At 34.2% G+C, this 15,763-nt stretch overlaps 2 protein-coding genes across 3 annotated transcripts; one reads left to right on the top strand and one right to left on the bottom strand.

The window, feature by feature from the left end:
- The first annotated feature begins 252 nt into the window (after positions 1–252).
- Positions 253–9,837, top strand: LOC108467160 (mannosyl-oligosaccharide glucosidase GCS1). Of its 2 annotated transcripts, XM_017767704.2 has the most exons (21): positions 253–875; positions 1,036–1,109; positions 1,276–1,527; positions 2,098–2,266; positions 2,784–2,870; positions 2,986–3,054; positions 3,170–3,346; positions 4,008–4,115; positions 4,830–4,951; positions 5,102–5,209; positions 5,283–5,356; positions 6,193–6,318; positions 6,839–6,906; positions 7,426–7,575; positions 7,661–7,711; positions 7,998–8,054; positions 8,549–8,698; positions 8,863–8,954; positions 9,068–9,177; positions 9,353–9,416; positions 9,504–9,837. In XM_017767704.2, the coding sequence occupies exons 1-21, from the start codon at positions 573–575 to the stop codon at positions 9,646–9,648; spliced, it is 2,556 nt and encodes an 851-aa protein (XP_017623193.1). In that variant the 5' UTR covers positions 253–572; the 3' UTR covers positions 9,649–9,837. The 2 variants fall into 2 exon arrangements, with proteins under 2 accessions (XP_017623193.1, XP_052880846.1); XM_053024886.1 differs by lacking the exon at positions 4,008–4,115 and having other exon boundaries at positions 358–875.
- Positions 9,838–11,807: 1,970 nt separating this feature from the next.
- Positions 11,808–14,615, bottom strand: LOC108467203 (F-box/kelch-repeat protein At1g67480). The gene is made up of 4 exons (XM_017767774.2): positions 14,528–14,615; positions 13,653–13,721; positions 12,703–13,527; positions 11,808–12,615 (listed from the first exon to the last, which is right to left on the bottom strand). The coding sequence occupies exons 3-4, from the start codon at positions 13,221–13,223 to the stop codon at positions 11,988–11,990; spliced, it is 1,149 nt and encodes a 382-aa protein (XP_017623263.1). The 5' UTR covers positions 13,224–13,527; positions 13,653–13,721; positions 14,528–14,615; the 3' UTR covers positions 11,808–11,987.
- Positions 14,616–15,763: the final 1,148 nt, after the last annotated feature.

Below are 15,763 nucleotides of genomic sequence, written 5' to 3'. Positions count from 1 at the left end.
TTCATGGTTGGTGAATGTAAAAAAAAAAAAAATAGCTGAGTATAACACAAATTAGCTTAGGGTTTATATAGAAAACTATTCCTTTTCTTTTTCCAAAATAAATATTTAACTTCTTTTTATTGAAAATATTATTTTTTATTTCCCTAAATTTATGTGGCAATTCACGTGGAACCTATATGAAAAACTAACGTGCCACAGAAGACAACAGTTACCCACTAATAGATGATAACGGTTGGATGATCGTTTTGTTCAAACTCGAAATGTTAGTAGCAATTTTAAAAGTTTTGAAAATTCAGTGACAAAAACGTAATTTCAACCAAAGTTGAGGGGAAACCGGGATTATTTACTCAAAAAATAAAATCGTATTTAATTGGATCGTGTGACGTGCCAACATGTGATCTATGATACGGAATCATTACTCGTTAGTCGTCACAGGCGACGGGAGCCGTGATGGGCTGGGCCGAATCCTAAGCTGCCCGCCATTTTTGGCTGCGTTGCTCCATTCCTCCATCTATCAGTGCAAGAAACGCCTATTTCCCTAATCTCAAAAACTCTCCGACCCTAATCTGAGAATGACCGGAGGTGGTCGACGGAGCGCTCGAAGCAGAACCAAACCCTCCACCGATGTCAACGAAGACGATGATGCTTTCAATAAAGCTAAACCAATCTCCAAACTCCGCAGAGTTAAAACCAAAGATCACGGCACCGCACTTCGAATCCTCAACGCTGATCTTAAAATCATTTTAGGTTTCGGCATAATCGCCGCCTTAATTATATTCTTTTTAGTCCATCATCTCATTAGCACAGCTGAAGAAGTTCGTAGACCTAGAGTCGTCACTCCATTTCCAGCTCCCAGAATCATGGACTTACCTCAGGTACTCCAAATGTGAATTTCTATCCCTTTCTCACTTTTTTCCTTCAAATTTTTTTAAGACAAGTTTTTAAATCGCGAATATAAATGTAAGTATATTGGAGTATAGATTTTTTTATACGTATATGTACGTATTTGGTAATGGAGCACTCGATTTGTGACAGTTTCAAGGCGAGCATAAGGAGAGCTTATACTGGGGAACTTATCGTCCTCATGTTTATTTTGGGATTCGTGCAAGGTAATATCATATTTTTACATTCGTAGAGCTTGATATGTTTTTCCCTTTAGGTTTATAATTTTGAACAGAGGAGATAAAGTTCATGTGAATAATTGCATGGTAATTCCTTTTTGGCTAAAAAGTCATTGTAATTGGAGGTTGTTAATTAGCAAACTGTATCTGGCAGGACTCCTCTGTCACTAGTTGCTGGATTAATGTGGCTCGGTGTAAAGGATGGGAGGTATTTTATTCGTCACATTTGCCAAGATTCCGATGATCTGAGCACATATGGTTGGACAAGTCATAATGGACGGGATTTTGGACATCAAGTTCTGGTTGACCAGGATATGACTTTAGCAACAAGTTTCTTGAAATATAAGGAGGATGACAGTGGCTATGGAGGAGACTGGGCAGTTCGAATTAACGTACAAAATCAAGGGTATGTTGCTTGATCTGTTATTTTACTTGTGTTGTTGATTGGATATGTTTAACCTGGTGCTTTCTTGAAGATAGGTCAGAGGAAAATATTGAAGTTGATTTTATGACCGTCCGAGAAAAAAGATTGAATAACTGAAGAATACATTTGTAAATGTACAATTAATGCATATTTCAATTTTATGACTGTCTGTGGCTTAACATTTTTAGTGCCATGCATGTTTCAATTTTAGGTGTAGAATTCTTTGAGTCAATTAATGTATTGAGGTATTATATTTTCCTATATAGCTAGCCTGGCCCTTGGGGAATGATTTTTAAATTCATAATGCAGTAGTGTGAATGGAAAGCCTGATGAACTATAGCTATTAGAAATATTGCTTGCTCTCTACATTCCTGCATACACTCATAATTGCATGTTTATTTTCAAGCTAGAATAACAAGGTGTGTCTGAAAATATCTATAGAATGCATTTACTTGCATGTGGAGCAGAATGTTCAATTCTGAGTGTGTACTTGGCTCACTATTCAATTTCCCTATGGGATCAAGTTTATCATGTTCCATTTTACACCTCTAGGTGGAATGAGGAGATGCAGAAAAATGTGCACCTTTTTTTCTATTTGGCTGAGGAAGATGGAAATGCTCTAAGTTTAGGTGGAGATACCTTAGACATTCACGAGAATTCTCTCCTGGCATCAGGGTTACGAACAGGCATTGGAGAGTGGCAGCTACATCTAAAATCGAAGGTAAAGGGAAATTGAATGAGAATTAGAAATTACAATACTTATATTTGAATGAAAATTTGATACTGATGAGGAAAATTAGTTCATATAGTAGAAAGCTCTCTTGGCCTACTTGCCATTCACACTACCAAAGTAACTCAAATAATGTTCATTTATCTATTTATTGCTGGTTAGCATTTAGGAAAGAGACTGAAATTTGCCACTAATATTTACAGAATCACATGTGCACTTCTTAGTTATGTTACAATTTGAGCATCCTAGATTCAAACAGGAAAGTATCTAAATTATAATAGTCAACTAGCCTAACCTCTTGCTAAATCTTAGCATCAAATAGCTTATATGCTCCCATACTATTTCTTGCAAATTTCGGCCTAAACCTCTCACTAATTGCTTTTAAGGGTTCAATATTTGGATTTTGTTCAATAAAATAACAGGACTTAAATGTGTTTTTGTTTTTCTATAGTTTTATTTGGTAATTGATACTAATTTGGAGCTAACTTTTTTTGTTCTTAATTTGTAGGCTGATCTGGAAGTTCATTATTCTGGTTTAAGGACACCTCATATCCACAATTTGTCTGATCTTGTCCAAGAAAACCTTGCATCCCAAGTTTGTTGGATTTTCATATGCATCATATATTTTTTCAGTTGTTAGAGACTTAGATGAGTTTTTCTTTTCCCCCTTATAACTTCTCTTTACTCTTGTTTCTTTTGCCTTTTAACAGTTAATAAGATTTAATCGGCTTCAGCTACCTGATATCTACCAGAGTTCTTCTAACATTTTAGTTTTTCAGGTAATTTTATGTACACACAATGGATAATACTACTCTTGAAATATTTGCATTCTTGAAGTTAACTTTGGTTCGCCTTTCTTGCCTACCTCCTCCTTGGTTTTCAATTTTGATGCAGATTTCTGGGAGGATTCCACTGGAAACAGATATCGTTTTTGTATCTGGAGCTGGTGAGAATTCAAGAGTAGAAGAACGCATAAGCAATCTTGCCGGTGTCTCATTGACCAATCAACTAAACAAGAAACAAAGAGAATTTGATGTTAAATTTGAGAGTTGCTTTCAGCTTGCTGACAAGGTATACATTTTTGTGAAGTAATTTATTCTTCCGCGTGTGCTTTGGTTCTTCACATTTTATTCTTATTCTTAGCTCTGCATCATGTTCTTTTCTAATTTTTCTTGCTGCCAGTTCAGTATCCCTTCTAATCACTTTTGATAATTTATGGGAAGAAATATAGTTGTTCTTTCCCCATGTATTGGGTTATGAATGAAGTTGTTTGGAATCTTTGGCCTTGATCAAAGTTGCTTTCAATCTAAGTTACTAAATCATGTACTAAATTGGTTTTTATGTATGTTGTTGAATAAGGAGACTCAATTTTCCGGTCTCAATCATTTATGCTTTCTAGAAACGACAATTGTTTTGCCTTATACATAAGCTTGTTGGTTTACTTGGGAAGGAAAGTCTAAGTAGTTGATAGCTTTCTTTGGCAATCATTTTGGAACTCAACTAAGCAAACTATTATATCCTCTCTTTTTGAAGACAAGTTGATTTTGCATGGTGTCATGATGGCTATTAAGGGTTCAAAACTGCTTGATGAGATACTCTTTCCTTGGCATTTAAGATGATATTAGTAGCCATTAGGACTTATTTTCTTTTCCTCCTTTTTTCTGTTTTGTCTACGTTGTGGTGTTAAATTTACTCTACTAGGAACTCTGATGCTGTAGCATTGCACTTGCAGCTTGATTCTAATTCCATTCATGTGGGCAAGGCTGCTATTGCAAATATGTTGGGTGGCATTGGCTACTTTTATGGCCAATCAAAAATCTCGATTCCCAAAAATTCTAATGTGAGTGACTTGCAATTTGTTTTGTTGTTCTTTTGTTAAATTGATCTAAGGTTTTTTCGAGGTACATATTACTTTTTGCCAATCACTCCAACCATTATATTTCAGTTTTGGCATGATTCACGTTTTGCTTTGTCCCTAACTCTCTAATTCATGCCCTAAGAATATAGTTTAGATTATTGGATATTATTCAGTTGACTTTTCAGTTCTTTAATAATTTTGTAAGAGCCAGCTGTTCCAATAAGCATCTGAGAGTAGGGATTCTGAGAGCTCAAAAATGTATGTTTGCTTGGCTCCAAGTACAACCTTTTGGCAGCAGTTTCTTTTTCTGAACGCTTCCTGAAGCAGCAGCACTCATATAATGTCTTTCTCTGTTATGTCCTTTAACAATAAATTTAAATTCAGTCCTATATGGACATATATCATTTGGCTAATCTTCCTTTAGAATATCCCCTGTTCTTATTTGAGTAACTATAGCGGATTTATTGTCCTAGATAAAGGAATAACCTAGACCATGAAAATTTAGCGATCAGAATCTAGATTCTTGCTGCTTGTTAACATGGTCCATGTTGTTTGCTTGTAAGAGTCTATTTGTATGTTGTTTCCCGCCTTCTATTCCTTTATTCTAACTCTATTAAGAAAAAGAAAAATTTACTAGAACTTGTACTCATCATAAACAGACTTCTCTGTCTGACAGTGCGCTAACATCTCTTGCAGGTTAAAAGTCATGATGATTTTCTTCTATATTGGCCAGCTGAGCTATACACTGCTGTTCCAAGTCGGCCATTCTTTCCAAGGGGATTTCTCTGGGATGAAGGTTTTCATCAGCTACTAATCTGGTTAGTTGTGCATTTGTCTAAGAGATAAATTTCTTGATAGTTGTAAGTTCATTTCTTCAGTGTGCCACACAATCTATAGTTGGTTAGGATGTATCATGCTTATCATACTTGGGGCATGTGCCTGCACATATGTCCACAAATGTTGAGCAGGCGTTGGGATCTTCATATAAGCTTGGATATTGTAGGACACTGGTTAGATCTAATAAATATTGATGGCTGGATTCCTCGTGAGCAAATTTTGGGTGCTGAAGCACTAAGGTAACTTGCAGTAAATTCAAAGTTCCAAGTTATATCTGGTGATAAAACTCTAATTTTTCTATGATTTAAGCAGTAAGGTTCCTGCAGAATTTGTTCTACAGCATTCAAGTAATGGAAATCCACCAACACTATTTTTGGTTTTACGAGGTATGTTGTTTTCAAATTTAATTTGCGTTCTAATGCTGTTGGGAGGGTGATTTTAAGTCAAACAACTTGTATGAAAGGGAAGAGATTATTTCAGTATCATGGAAAGGGTTGCTGCAATGATGCTAATGATTTGACTAATTCATTAATGTAGTAGTATTTGGTCCTAGGTTCTCTTGTAATGTTATGCTGTTCAGCCCAGTGTATAGCTGGAGGGTAATGTACCAGAACTGGTTCAATGACTATAAATGATTGTTCTTAAGTAAATGGGAGACGTTTTCATCTAAATTCAACTGATTATTTTCTGATAGAGGAACTATTTTGACTGTTAAATATTCCTGGTAGAAAGACTGCACACTTCACTCATGAATATGATAAAAGATTGGATTAGATCTGTGGATTAAAAAGCCTGTCTACTAGTGTATGATTTTCTTTGCGAATTTGACTATCATGCTTGGGTGAGGTTATTAATTTAGATTAAGCTCCACAACTGGAAATCATTTGGATAAAGTGCTTGCAGATGAACGTGAATATAAACAATTTGATTATGAAGAATGTATGTCTGAAGTGTTGGAGATATCCTTCCAAACAAGCAGAAATGTTATGGTCCCTTATGATCAATAAATGTGCAGGCAACTAGAAAAAGCAAGTAAACTGATGGACATGAAATTAGACTATTATGTTGCTTGTGTTTCTTATTTTTCAGGAGTCTTTCTTTTTTATACAATTATGATTGCCAGATATTAGATCTTGTTTTCTTTTCTTTTATCTGATTTCATTGTTTTTCCTGGATTAAGATTCTATACACATGATGTGAAATATGAACTTGTCTCTTCCAGATCTTGTTAATGGTATAAAGAAGAACAAGTTTACAGCCTCTGAAAGCAATGACATCATTTCCTTCCTACAACAGGCTTTTGTTCGGCTTGAAGCATGGTTCCAGTGGTTCAATACTACCCAGTTAGGTATGTTACTAATAGTTTATCTTTAGGAGGGTGTTCACAGAAAGAATTGATGTCATATCAATTTACTTATTTTCTTCTGCAATGGCATTATGACATAATGTAAAGCAGGTAGAGCCAGACGAAACTTTCATAGATTCTAACACATACTCACGGATTGCTCCCTTGTATGTTGTGTCCTGTTTCTGGTCATAACTTTCCTAAAGCAACAAGTTCAGGGTAAATGACAATATGGTGGCCTTTTGAGCAATGCTATTGAGCATGTAGCTCAAAATCAAACAGATATAAGCAACTATAATTCTTGCATTTGTTTCAGATATACGCTCAACTTTTTGGAAGCACATTTTCTGAACTGATATTTTATAGAAATTATTACTAGATAGTTATCATTCTTTTCTAATTTTCTGAAACCTTCAGCAGGGATACTTGGAGAAGGCATTTTGAATTGTTTAGAACTTGAAATAATGGTTTTGGCTGTTTCTAACATTCCCTCTTCAATTCTGCTTTAATGTTATGACATCAGGGAAGGATGTTGGTAGCTATTACTGGCATGGGAGAGACAATTTGACAATTCGTGAACTAAACCCGAAGGTTCTATGTTTCAGCACTTCTAAGAGATTGATAGTCCTATGAAAACATAACTTCTGCTTTCTTTTCAAGCTTTTCAATAGTAAATGATATATATGTTTATACTGAAAATGCCACGGTAGCTGTGCTTCTTGGAAAATACTTATTTTTCTCATTGAGCTTGGGCCTGAGGTCAAAGCAGTATAATTTTGTCAGGATATATTGCTGACCATAAGCGTGAGAAACTTGGTTTGCAAAAGTGAACTGTTTACCAAAAAAATTGGGATTTCGGGCTACTGTTTTCATGTTTTAGCCTTTTAGGTGCCGTTGGATTCTGACCTTGTCTAAGGCCTAAAAGGCTTTTTATATCCTGGTTTTTGAAACAAGTCGACTTAATTAAGCTTTTCTTTGTGGAGCTTTGGTTAGAACAGATAATTTATCTTTTCATTTAATATCATATAAGTTGGATTTTTCAAAAAGAAAGGAATAAAGCTTGTTTTGGAAGACATCTGTAGTAAATGGAGTGGTTTCGGCTATTTCCAGACACTTTCCTCTGGACTGGATGATTATCCTCGTGCATCACACCCAACTGAAGATGAGCGTCACTTGGATCTTAGATGTTGGATGCTTCTTGCAGCAGATTGCATGAATTCCGTTGCAGAATTGATTTGGAAGGAAAACAAACCTGAAAAGGTTAGAAATGCAGCAATGAGAAAACTAGATCCTCAAATGTATCACTTAACTATTAACAATAGATCTTGAAAATGAATTGGTGCAGGACTATTCTTCTACATCCAATCTGCTTTCGGACTTCGATACTCTGAATCAGGTTTGTCTTTCATCATGATGTTGTTCAAATTGCTTTCTTATTACTTTCTGATTCTTTAAAATTATAATATACTATGTTCATTTCCTAAGCTACCCCTTTAATTCATTTCCTAAGCTACCCCTTTAATTCATTTCCTAAGCTACCCCTTTAAACCTCTCCAAACCCTCTAACTAGTTATACTCATTTGAAAGTGTTACAATGTTTTTTCAATTTACATGAGATTGTCCTACTAACTGTTCTTAGAATTCAGCCTTTTCATGTCTCATTTGTCTTGATGTTTTACCAGATGCACTTTGACCATGCCTCAGGAGCTTATTTTGACTTCGGGAATCATACGGAAAAGGTATGCTGCCTGCATCTTGCTATTTTTTAGATAAAGTATACTAATCTGGTAATATTATTCATGAATGAATCATAAGTGCTACATGTTGTCCATTTTATACTGCACTATATGCTAATGAGACATAGATTAATTGCACATGCTTTTTCAACTGTTGTAAGTGATATATATATATGTATGTATGTATATATATAGAGAGAGAGAGAGTTTCTGTCCCTTGTGCTGCTCTTTAGTTGGTGTTTTGGACAAGGTTCACTTAATGCACATTCAAAACTTTAAGCAAACAATACTCTTTTGGGCATTGACATTCTTGTGCTGTTCATTCTTTTTAATGGAGTGTGTCAGGCTTTTACATTCAACATGTTAAAATACCACTACATTGTAATATGAAGCTGGATTTTCTTCTGTTAAATAGGTTGTCGTGCCATTTGCTTAAGATCTCAGGTTGTGGACTTGAGTTACCTTTTTTTAAAGCTCTCTGCTGATATGTATGACAGGTCCGTTTAAGTTGGAAAGAAAATATGATAGGCAATAATTATGTGAACCGAGAGCTTGTGCGGGAAGTATTGGAAAGGCCAGAGCTGAAATTGGTTCCTCATGTTGGTTATGTCAGCCTTTTCCCATTTATGACGAGAATTATTCCATCTGTAAGTTTCCAAATTAATATGTTATCAGTTAACAGATGCTTTTACCGTGTTGTCTTTTAAACGGTTGGAAGCTTTTATTTTTTAACTTTTCATCCATCATTTAGATTTGTCATGTTTCTCTTTCTTTTCTGGATAGAATTCTGATTTTATACTTTTCTGCACAGGAATCGTGGATTCTGGAAAAGCAGTTAGATCTCATTTCAAACCGGAGCATCTTGTGGACTAATTATGGACTTCGTTCGCTTGCCAAAACTAGGTAATCCTGAACAATATACTAGTTTTTTCTGTTAGGTATAATGCTAGGTTTGCTCCTTTAATTTTCTTTAATCAATCTGAATATATTATTAAACATGTGCTTGCATGCCCTAGCTCCATGTACATGAAACGCAACACAGAGCATGACGCACCTTATTGGAGAGGTCCAATTTGGATGAATATGAACTACATGATTCTTTCTTCACTCCGGCATTACTCATTAGGTAAACAGTTTTTGCCTTACCTTTCTTCCCTTTTCTTCCCATTACTACCACAAAATTAAAAACAGGAAAATTAAAATAAAATAAAATAAGGAAAAAATGGGGGAAGAAAGTTGATAGTTTTCATTTTAGCTTCAATGTCTCTGTTCCTGCTGATCTACTGAGCAATTGTGTACAGAAAATGGACCGTACAGAGACAAAGCTAGAGCCATTTATGAGGAGTTGAGAGACAATTTGATAAGGTACACAGTAAACATTATAGGTTAGGTCTATTTACTATCCTTGGCCGTTTCTGAAGTTCAATTCAAATTTTGTTTGGTATGTGGCAGAAACGTAGTTCAAAACTATCACCGGACAGGGTTCTTGTGGGAACAATATGATCAAAAGCAGGGTAAGGGAAAAGGTGCACGCGTATTTACTGGTTGGACATCGCTTGTGCTATTAATCATGGCAGAAGCATACAATGAAATGTAGCAGATTTTGATGTAAGTTTTCTTATCTTAGGTAAGAGAATATGAATACTTATGGGAGCCCAACTAAAACACAAAAAAATAGTTTTATTTTAGTTTTAGATATGCGTTTTCTTGTCTTTAGTTCAGTTTAGTTTCTTAGAAAATTACTGAATCCAACTTTTATACGAGTTCTTCAAATATATACGTATAACGCAGTTGCATTTTTAGCTCTATGGAAATGTCTAACGGATCGAGCTTGGTCAGCTTGGGCTAATTCTTACCATGCGTGCTCCTTACCAGGGGGAAGTCAAAAAAATTTTTTAGGTCGAAATTAAATTGTAATTTTTACGATAGTAAAAATACAATTTTACTATTTTAATAGTCGTTTATCTTTATAATTTTTAAAGAATTAAATTAAAATTTTATCATTTTTAAGGGGTTAAAGTGTAATTTTATCTTTATTAATTTAAAATTTTAAAAATTCCAAATACTTAAATGAATTTTTTATCATTTTAGGGGTTGGGCGCTTCCGAACCCCCTGATTTAGCCTGCTCCTTACTGTAGAGACTGAAGCTTGAGTCCTTGCAGTCTTAGTCGTATTCGTATGCACAAGAATTTATTAATTTATATCTATGCGCATGATGAAAAAGGTAACAATGTTCATTGGAATTATTAAATTGCCACAGAAAATATTAAAAGGTTTATAGGTTATTTCTGTTTTCAAATTTCCTTTGAATATTGCTAAGTTACCATGTTATTAGAAAGATTTAATTTCTAAAATGTATTTTTATTTTAAGAATTTAATCTTTATACTTTTTAAATTTTAAAATTTAATTCTAATTGTTAGCATTATCTTAAAAATTTCTATTAAATTTACTGGCGATACATTTTAAAATTAAAATAATATTTATTTGGAAAAAAAACATTGTAATGAATCTAATTTAATAGAAAATTTTGACGGTGTCAATAATTAAATTTATGTTTTTAAATTAAAATTAGAGAGATTAAATTCTTTTAAATAAAAATTGATGAATTAAGTACTAAATTTACTTGGATTTAGATCATATTTTATTTTATTTTTCCTTTTCATGTATAATTTAACATATTTTGCGTTACTTTTTTCAAACAACTTATAGTATTCCTGTTTTAAGATGGAATTAAGGTCTGATTGTTATACAAAAATGATTTTCTAAAACTAAATTACTTTACAAAAAAGTAATTTCTTTATTGTTTGAATGGTTGTGCAAAATCTTTTGTTATTTTGTGAATTGATATAAAAAAATTATATTACATTTAAAAGTGTTGATCCTTTTAGCTTTAAATGTATTGATCAAGAAAGGGATGTCTCTATTCTTGATCCTTAAATTAAGATATATACCTTTTGTTTTATTTCAATAATTTTCAAAAAAACTTGTGTTTTTAAAATAAAAATAGATTTTCATTAGTCAATTATTGTTTGCCAAACTTTTTCTTGCAAAATAAGCGCGGGGTTATGGCAAAACAACTCTTAGTTTTAGTTACAAGCAGTATTTGTATAAATTATAAACAGATGAAGCATTAGAAGGTATAATTAGATAAATAAATTGAAAAGTTAAATCAAAATAGCTTTGGAGATAATTCGCAGGTAAGATTAAGTTAAGACATGATTTGAACTTGGGACATGAAGTATGTTTCTAAAAGAAAATAGATGGTGAGGGGTGGGCCCATCCTTTTTTACACTGAGGCTTTGTAGGCTGGGGGTAACCCAGCTTATAGGCGGAAGTGAGAATTGAGAAATATGAGTTGAGGGTTTGGTAACTTATTAAGCAAGGACCTGAAAAGGGCAATATCATTGGCCTCGAAGACCAATGATCAATGAATGAACGAAGTAAGGAGCTCTGAAGAAGCCTTGATCAAGGACAATATGGAATTTGTTGGCTAAAACTTGATCCTGCTGATTGATGCTGCCTTCAATTGCGTGCATCAGCCACTCTACATCTGTTTCTTGAGCCATTATTATCTCCTCCCCACATCCCTGATATTAAACTCATTTCCCACCCTTCCTCTCTGCTCTATATTTGCATATTCAATCCTGCTTATATCGCTAATCCATGTAAACAAGCCAGCCAGCTTTAGTTTTGTGCCACTTCCCAACCACCAAAAAAACACGACGAAAGATATAAAGCATTATCACCCAGGATATTTTGAAAAAAGAAATGATAAAACAGAAATCCAATTAACAAGTTCAACCTCAACAACATAGGTTTTGGGTTCTGACATGTTCCCAGTCCAAATCAGCTTAACACAATCAAATTTAACTTAAATGAGAATACATAGGTCATTGGTCACTGAAGATCCTTAAATTATCAGGGCATGCTTCTTTCAAGCTTTAATAGTCACACTGCATAGGCACAGACCAGAAGGCTTTATTTCAGAAGTTTGCCATTCTGAACCCGGGGCTGCATTTGGATCATACAAAAGTGTGTGGTAACCAGGGTCCCCTTCCACTGAGAATAGTAGCAGTTTTCCATCCAATATCCCAAAACGGAACCCTATACTTGTGCTCCCTGTCAATGGCACCGAAACCATCTTCCAGCTATTGTCGTCTGGGTTGAATATTGCCAGCTTCCGCTGGTTCTTCCACTCCATGCAGAAAAGCTGCTTCTCCAGCACAGCATGGGCAGTGACCATCACACACCCATTTTTCATCTCACACCAAGTCTGCTTCTCAGGGTTGTACACATCAACAAACCTCGAGTTTCCAATAGTGAAGCTTGACCTACCACCTAAGACATAAAGCTTTCCGTTCAATCCACAGGCAAAACAACCCCAGCGAGGTCGACGTAGACTTTCAATGAGTGTCCACTTATCTGTGTCAGGGTCATACACCTCTGCAGTGGAGAGGCTCTCGCCTTCAACCCCATAGCCTCCAACGACGTAAACCACACCATTTACCTCCGCACAAGCAAAATCATAGCGAGCAACATTTAAGTTTGCTAGTTTGCTCCAGCTGCAATTATGATGATGTGTTAAAACCAATAAGAAGTCCAAGACAAAATATTAAGCGTCATATAAAAAGTGAAAATGGAAAACAAACCAGTTGAGGCAAGAATCATATTGATAAACGTCTGCAGAGGCAGAAGCAGTTCCGTTGATGACTGAATAGCCAGCAAGTACAAGAAGCTTTCCATTGAGGACAGTTGTCCCAAATCCAACTTTTTCTGGACCAGGCATTGGTGGAAGAAGCCTATGTTTCTGGCCCAAACAATCCAAAACCTCCCAGTGGCTTTCCTTTCCTTCAGAATCCATAGTTAGAACATAAAGCCACTCTTCAAGCATTCCAGCTATCTTTCGTTCCATTAAGAATTCTTTGCTTTGAATGAATGATCTCCACCTCTTACATACACCACCCATGGAAGGGAAGCTAGAACGAGGAACTAGAGCAAGGCAATACTTGGCCACATCATCCGGTAGCCCTGGAAGCAACGGGCTTTCTATTTCATCAGTAGCCTGAGAGGGTGAACGGTGATTGCCTTTTGAATGATCTGGCATAAGCGGGGAGCTGAGACACATATTGGGTTCTGTGATTCTCTTCTTTTCTCTCACAAAACCAGGCATTTTTTTCTAGATGGTTCTCGTATGCGGTACAAATATATTTTCCCAAAAGAATGCGTCAATATTTATAAATGCTAGTCAACTAATTAAAGAAACTCATGAAATCCATCACCTATAGGGATTTTACAACTCCAAGGCATAAGTGATGTAGCAGAACGGATGACTTGAGCTGTAAATGCCGATGAAACTCTATTCTTAGTCCAATCTGATTCATATTCCATGCCAAAAGCCCTCTTTCCTGTTGAACTCTGCAAAGCTTTTCCCACACCTCTGTATCCGTTCCGTTGCCCACACATTGCCCAAATAACTAAATGCAAGATTGTAAAACCATAACCAATTAGTATGAAGACAGGAAACCAAAGAAACAATAGCTTACCGACAGGAAACCAAAGAAACAATAGCTTATCTCTACGGTCATTGTCAAATCAATACCTTTTAAGGCCATAAAATTCAGAAGTTTTAGCCCCCAATAACTTCCATTATGATGAAACCAGTAATCACCTGAATATATAAATTAAAATGAAGAAAGGTCAATTCAACCAATACATATCCAGTTCATATAACAGCGATTCTGTCTTCAAATAGACAACTTGTTTTGATCATGATTCTCCAGGCCGGCAGCAGTGACTTATGTACTGCTGGGAAACACCCAAAGCCAAACAAAAATACAAAATAATAATAATAATGGTGGTGGTGGTGGTGGTGGTAGTGGTGAAGTAAGTGTTCCTTTCTATTATTCTAAACCTAAAACTCTAACATGTTGCAAAAAGAAGGTATTAATTTATTTGCGGTGGTAGATACACAAAAGGGGCGAACAACTCAAGGGGCTTATTATATATCTCTTAACTTGTAAAACCCAGATCTTGACTTGACCTACCCAACCACCCTAACTTAAATTAAAATAACTACAACTAAAATTAACAGATGAGTTCTTAAGATGAAATGTATGATATCATAGAATCAAAAGAATTAAAGCAAAAGGCAGCAGACCAACAAATCATCTATCAACAACCAGAAAACCCAGATTCCTGGAAAGTAAAGTTGGGGGGGGGGGGGTGGGAAGAATGTTCTTATCCAAAATCCTAACAGTCTGGCAATAATACTATTGAAACACGTTAGATCTGAAGATAAACACTAAAAAGATCCCCAAGTTCACGTCTCAACAGGTTCTCTAACCTGGTAAGAAATTTTTTTTTTTTTTTGGTTTAAAATTTTTAAAGGAAAAAAAAAACCTAAATGAACATAAATTTTAAAAGAAAGGAGAAAGGAGGCAATGTATATAGAGGTGTGAGGAAAGGGGGATTTACCTTTGAAGATCCTGGAAAAGAGGAGAATGAAAAAGGGTTGGTGTTGAAAAGAAAGGCGTAAAAGGGGATGAGAGTGTTTTGAGGCAAAGCAGCCATGAATAAGGGAAAGAATTTATAAGCATAGAAAAAGCAAGGCAGAAACGGGCGAGAGGGTTCCACCACTCACTAATCATCTCATTATCATTATTATCATCATCATTGTTTATTCATTTATTTCTTTCATTTTAAGCCTCCGTTTATTTCGTGACATCAGACAAATAATTCTTTTTCTGGTAAAAAGAAAAAAAAGAAGTCAAATCTAATATAGGAGAATGATTTGGCTTTACTTTTTTATATTTTCACTCTAATTTTTAAAATTAAAAAATACACTTTTAATATACTAAATATTAATATATATTTTAATTTAAAATTAAAATATAAATATTAAATTTATAATTTACACAAAATATAGGGTCTAATAATAGAATTTGACCAAACATATCTATTTGGTTTCATCAAAGGTTTGTATTTGAGAGTTTATTTTTGTGTAGTGCTCTTATTTTTGAAAAACTAAAAATAATAATATTTTGGTTTAGTTTTACTGCATAATTTTTTTATATTGGTTTTACTTTTGTTGTTGATTTTATTATTAAATTATTACGTGTTATTTTTAAATGGTGGATGAGTATATTAAAATATTTTTCAGGATGATATATATATATATATATATATATATATATATAAAGGTTACATATATTTATTCAAGAATAAAAAAAATCCAACTGATTTGAATAAAAAAAATCCAACTGATTTGAGCTTTAGATAAATAACAAACATAATTTGTATTTAAACTGATAAAATAATTGTTGATTAACATAATAAAAATATCAAGGACGAAAGAATTGATAAATATATATATATATATATATATATATATATAAAAGTAATAGAAAGAAAAACATGAAACCATTATTGTATTTCTCCTAAAAGTATTCTACTTTTAACAGTTTGGTCAGTAATTGGAGATTTTTAGGTTCCCATTAATGGGAGTTTGTGATTCTTCTATGCAATTTCTTTGTGGTTTTAATTTTCCTTCTTGGTGGATCCCACTTTAGTAAGAATTTTCCTTTCTCTTTTTCTTAATTCGTAACTATTATTTATATAGAAAATAGATATTCTCTATTTTAAGATAATACTCATATTAAAAATACAGTATAAATAATTAAAATTAATATGTTAGGAAGCCATAAACTGAAT

Source organism: Gossypium arboreum, chromosome 2 (genome assembly GCF_025698485.1).
Source record: "Gossypium arboreum isolate Shixiya-1 chromosome 2, ASM2569848v2, whole genome shotgun sequence".
Classification (NCBI taxonomy): Eukaryota; Viridiplantae; Streptophyta; class Magnoliopsida; order Malvales; family Malvaceae; genus Gossypium; species Gossypium arboreum.
The sequence above is the reverse complement of the archived record's forward strand: the minus strand, read 5'-3'. Positions and strand labels throughout refer to the sequence as shown.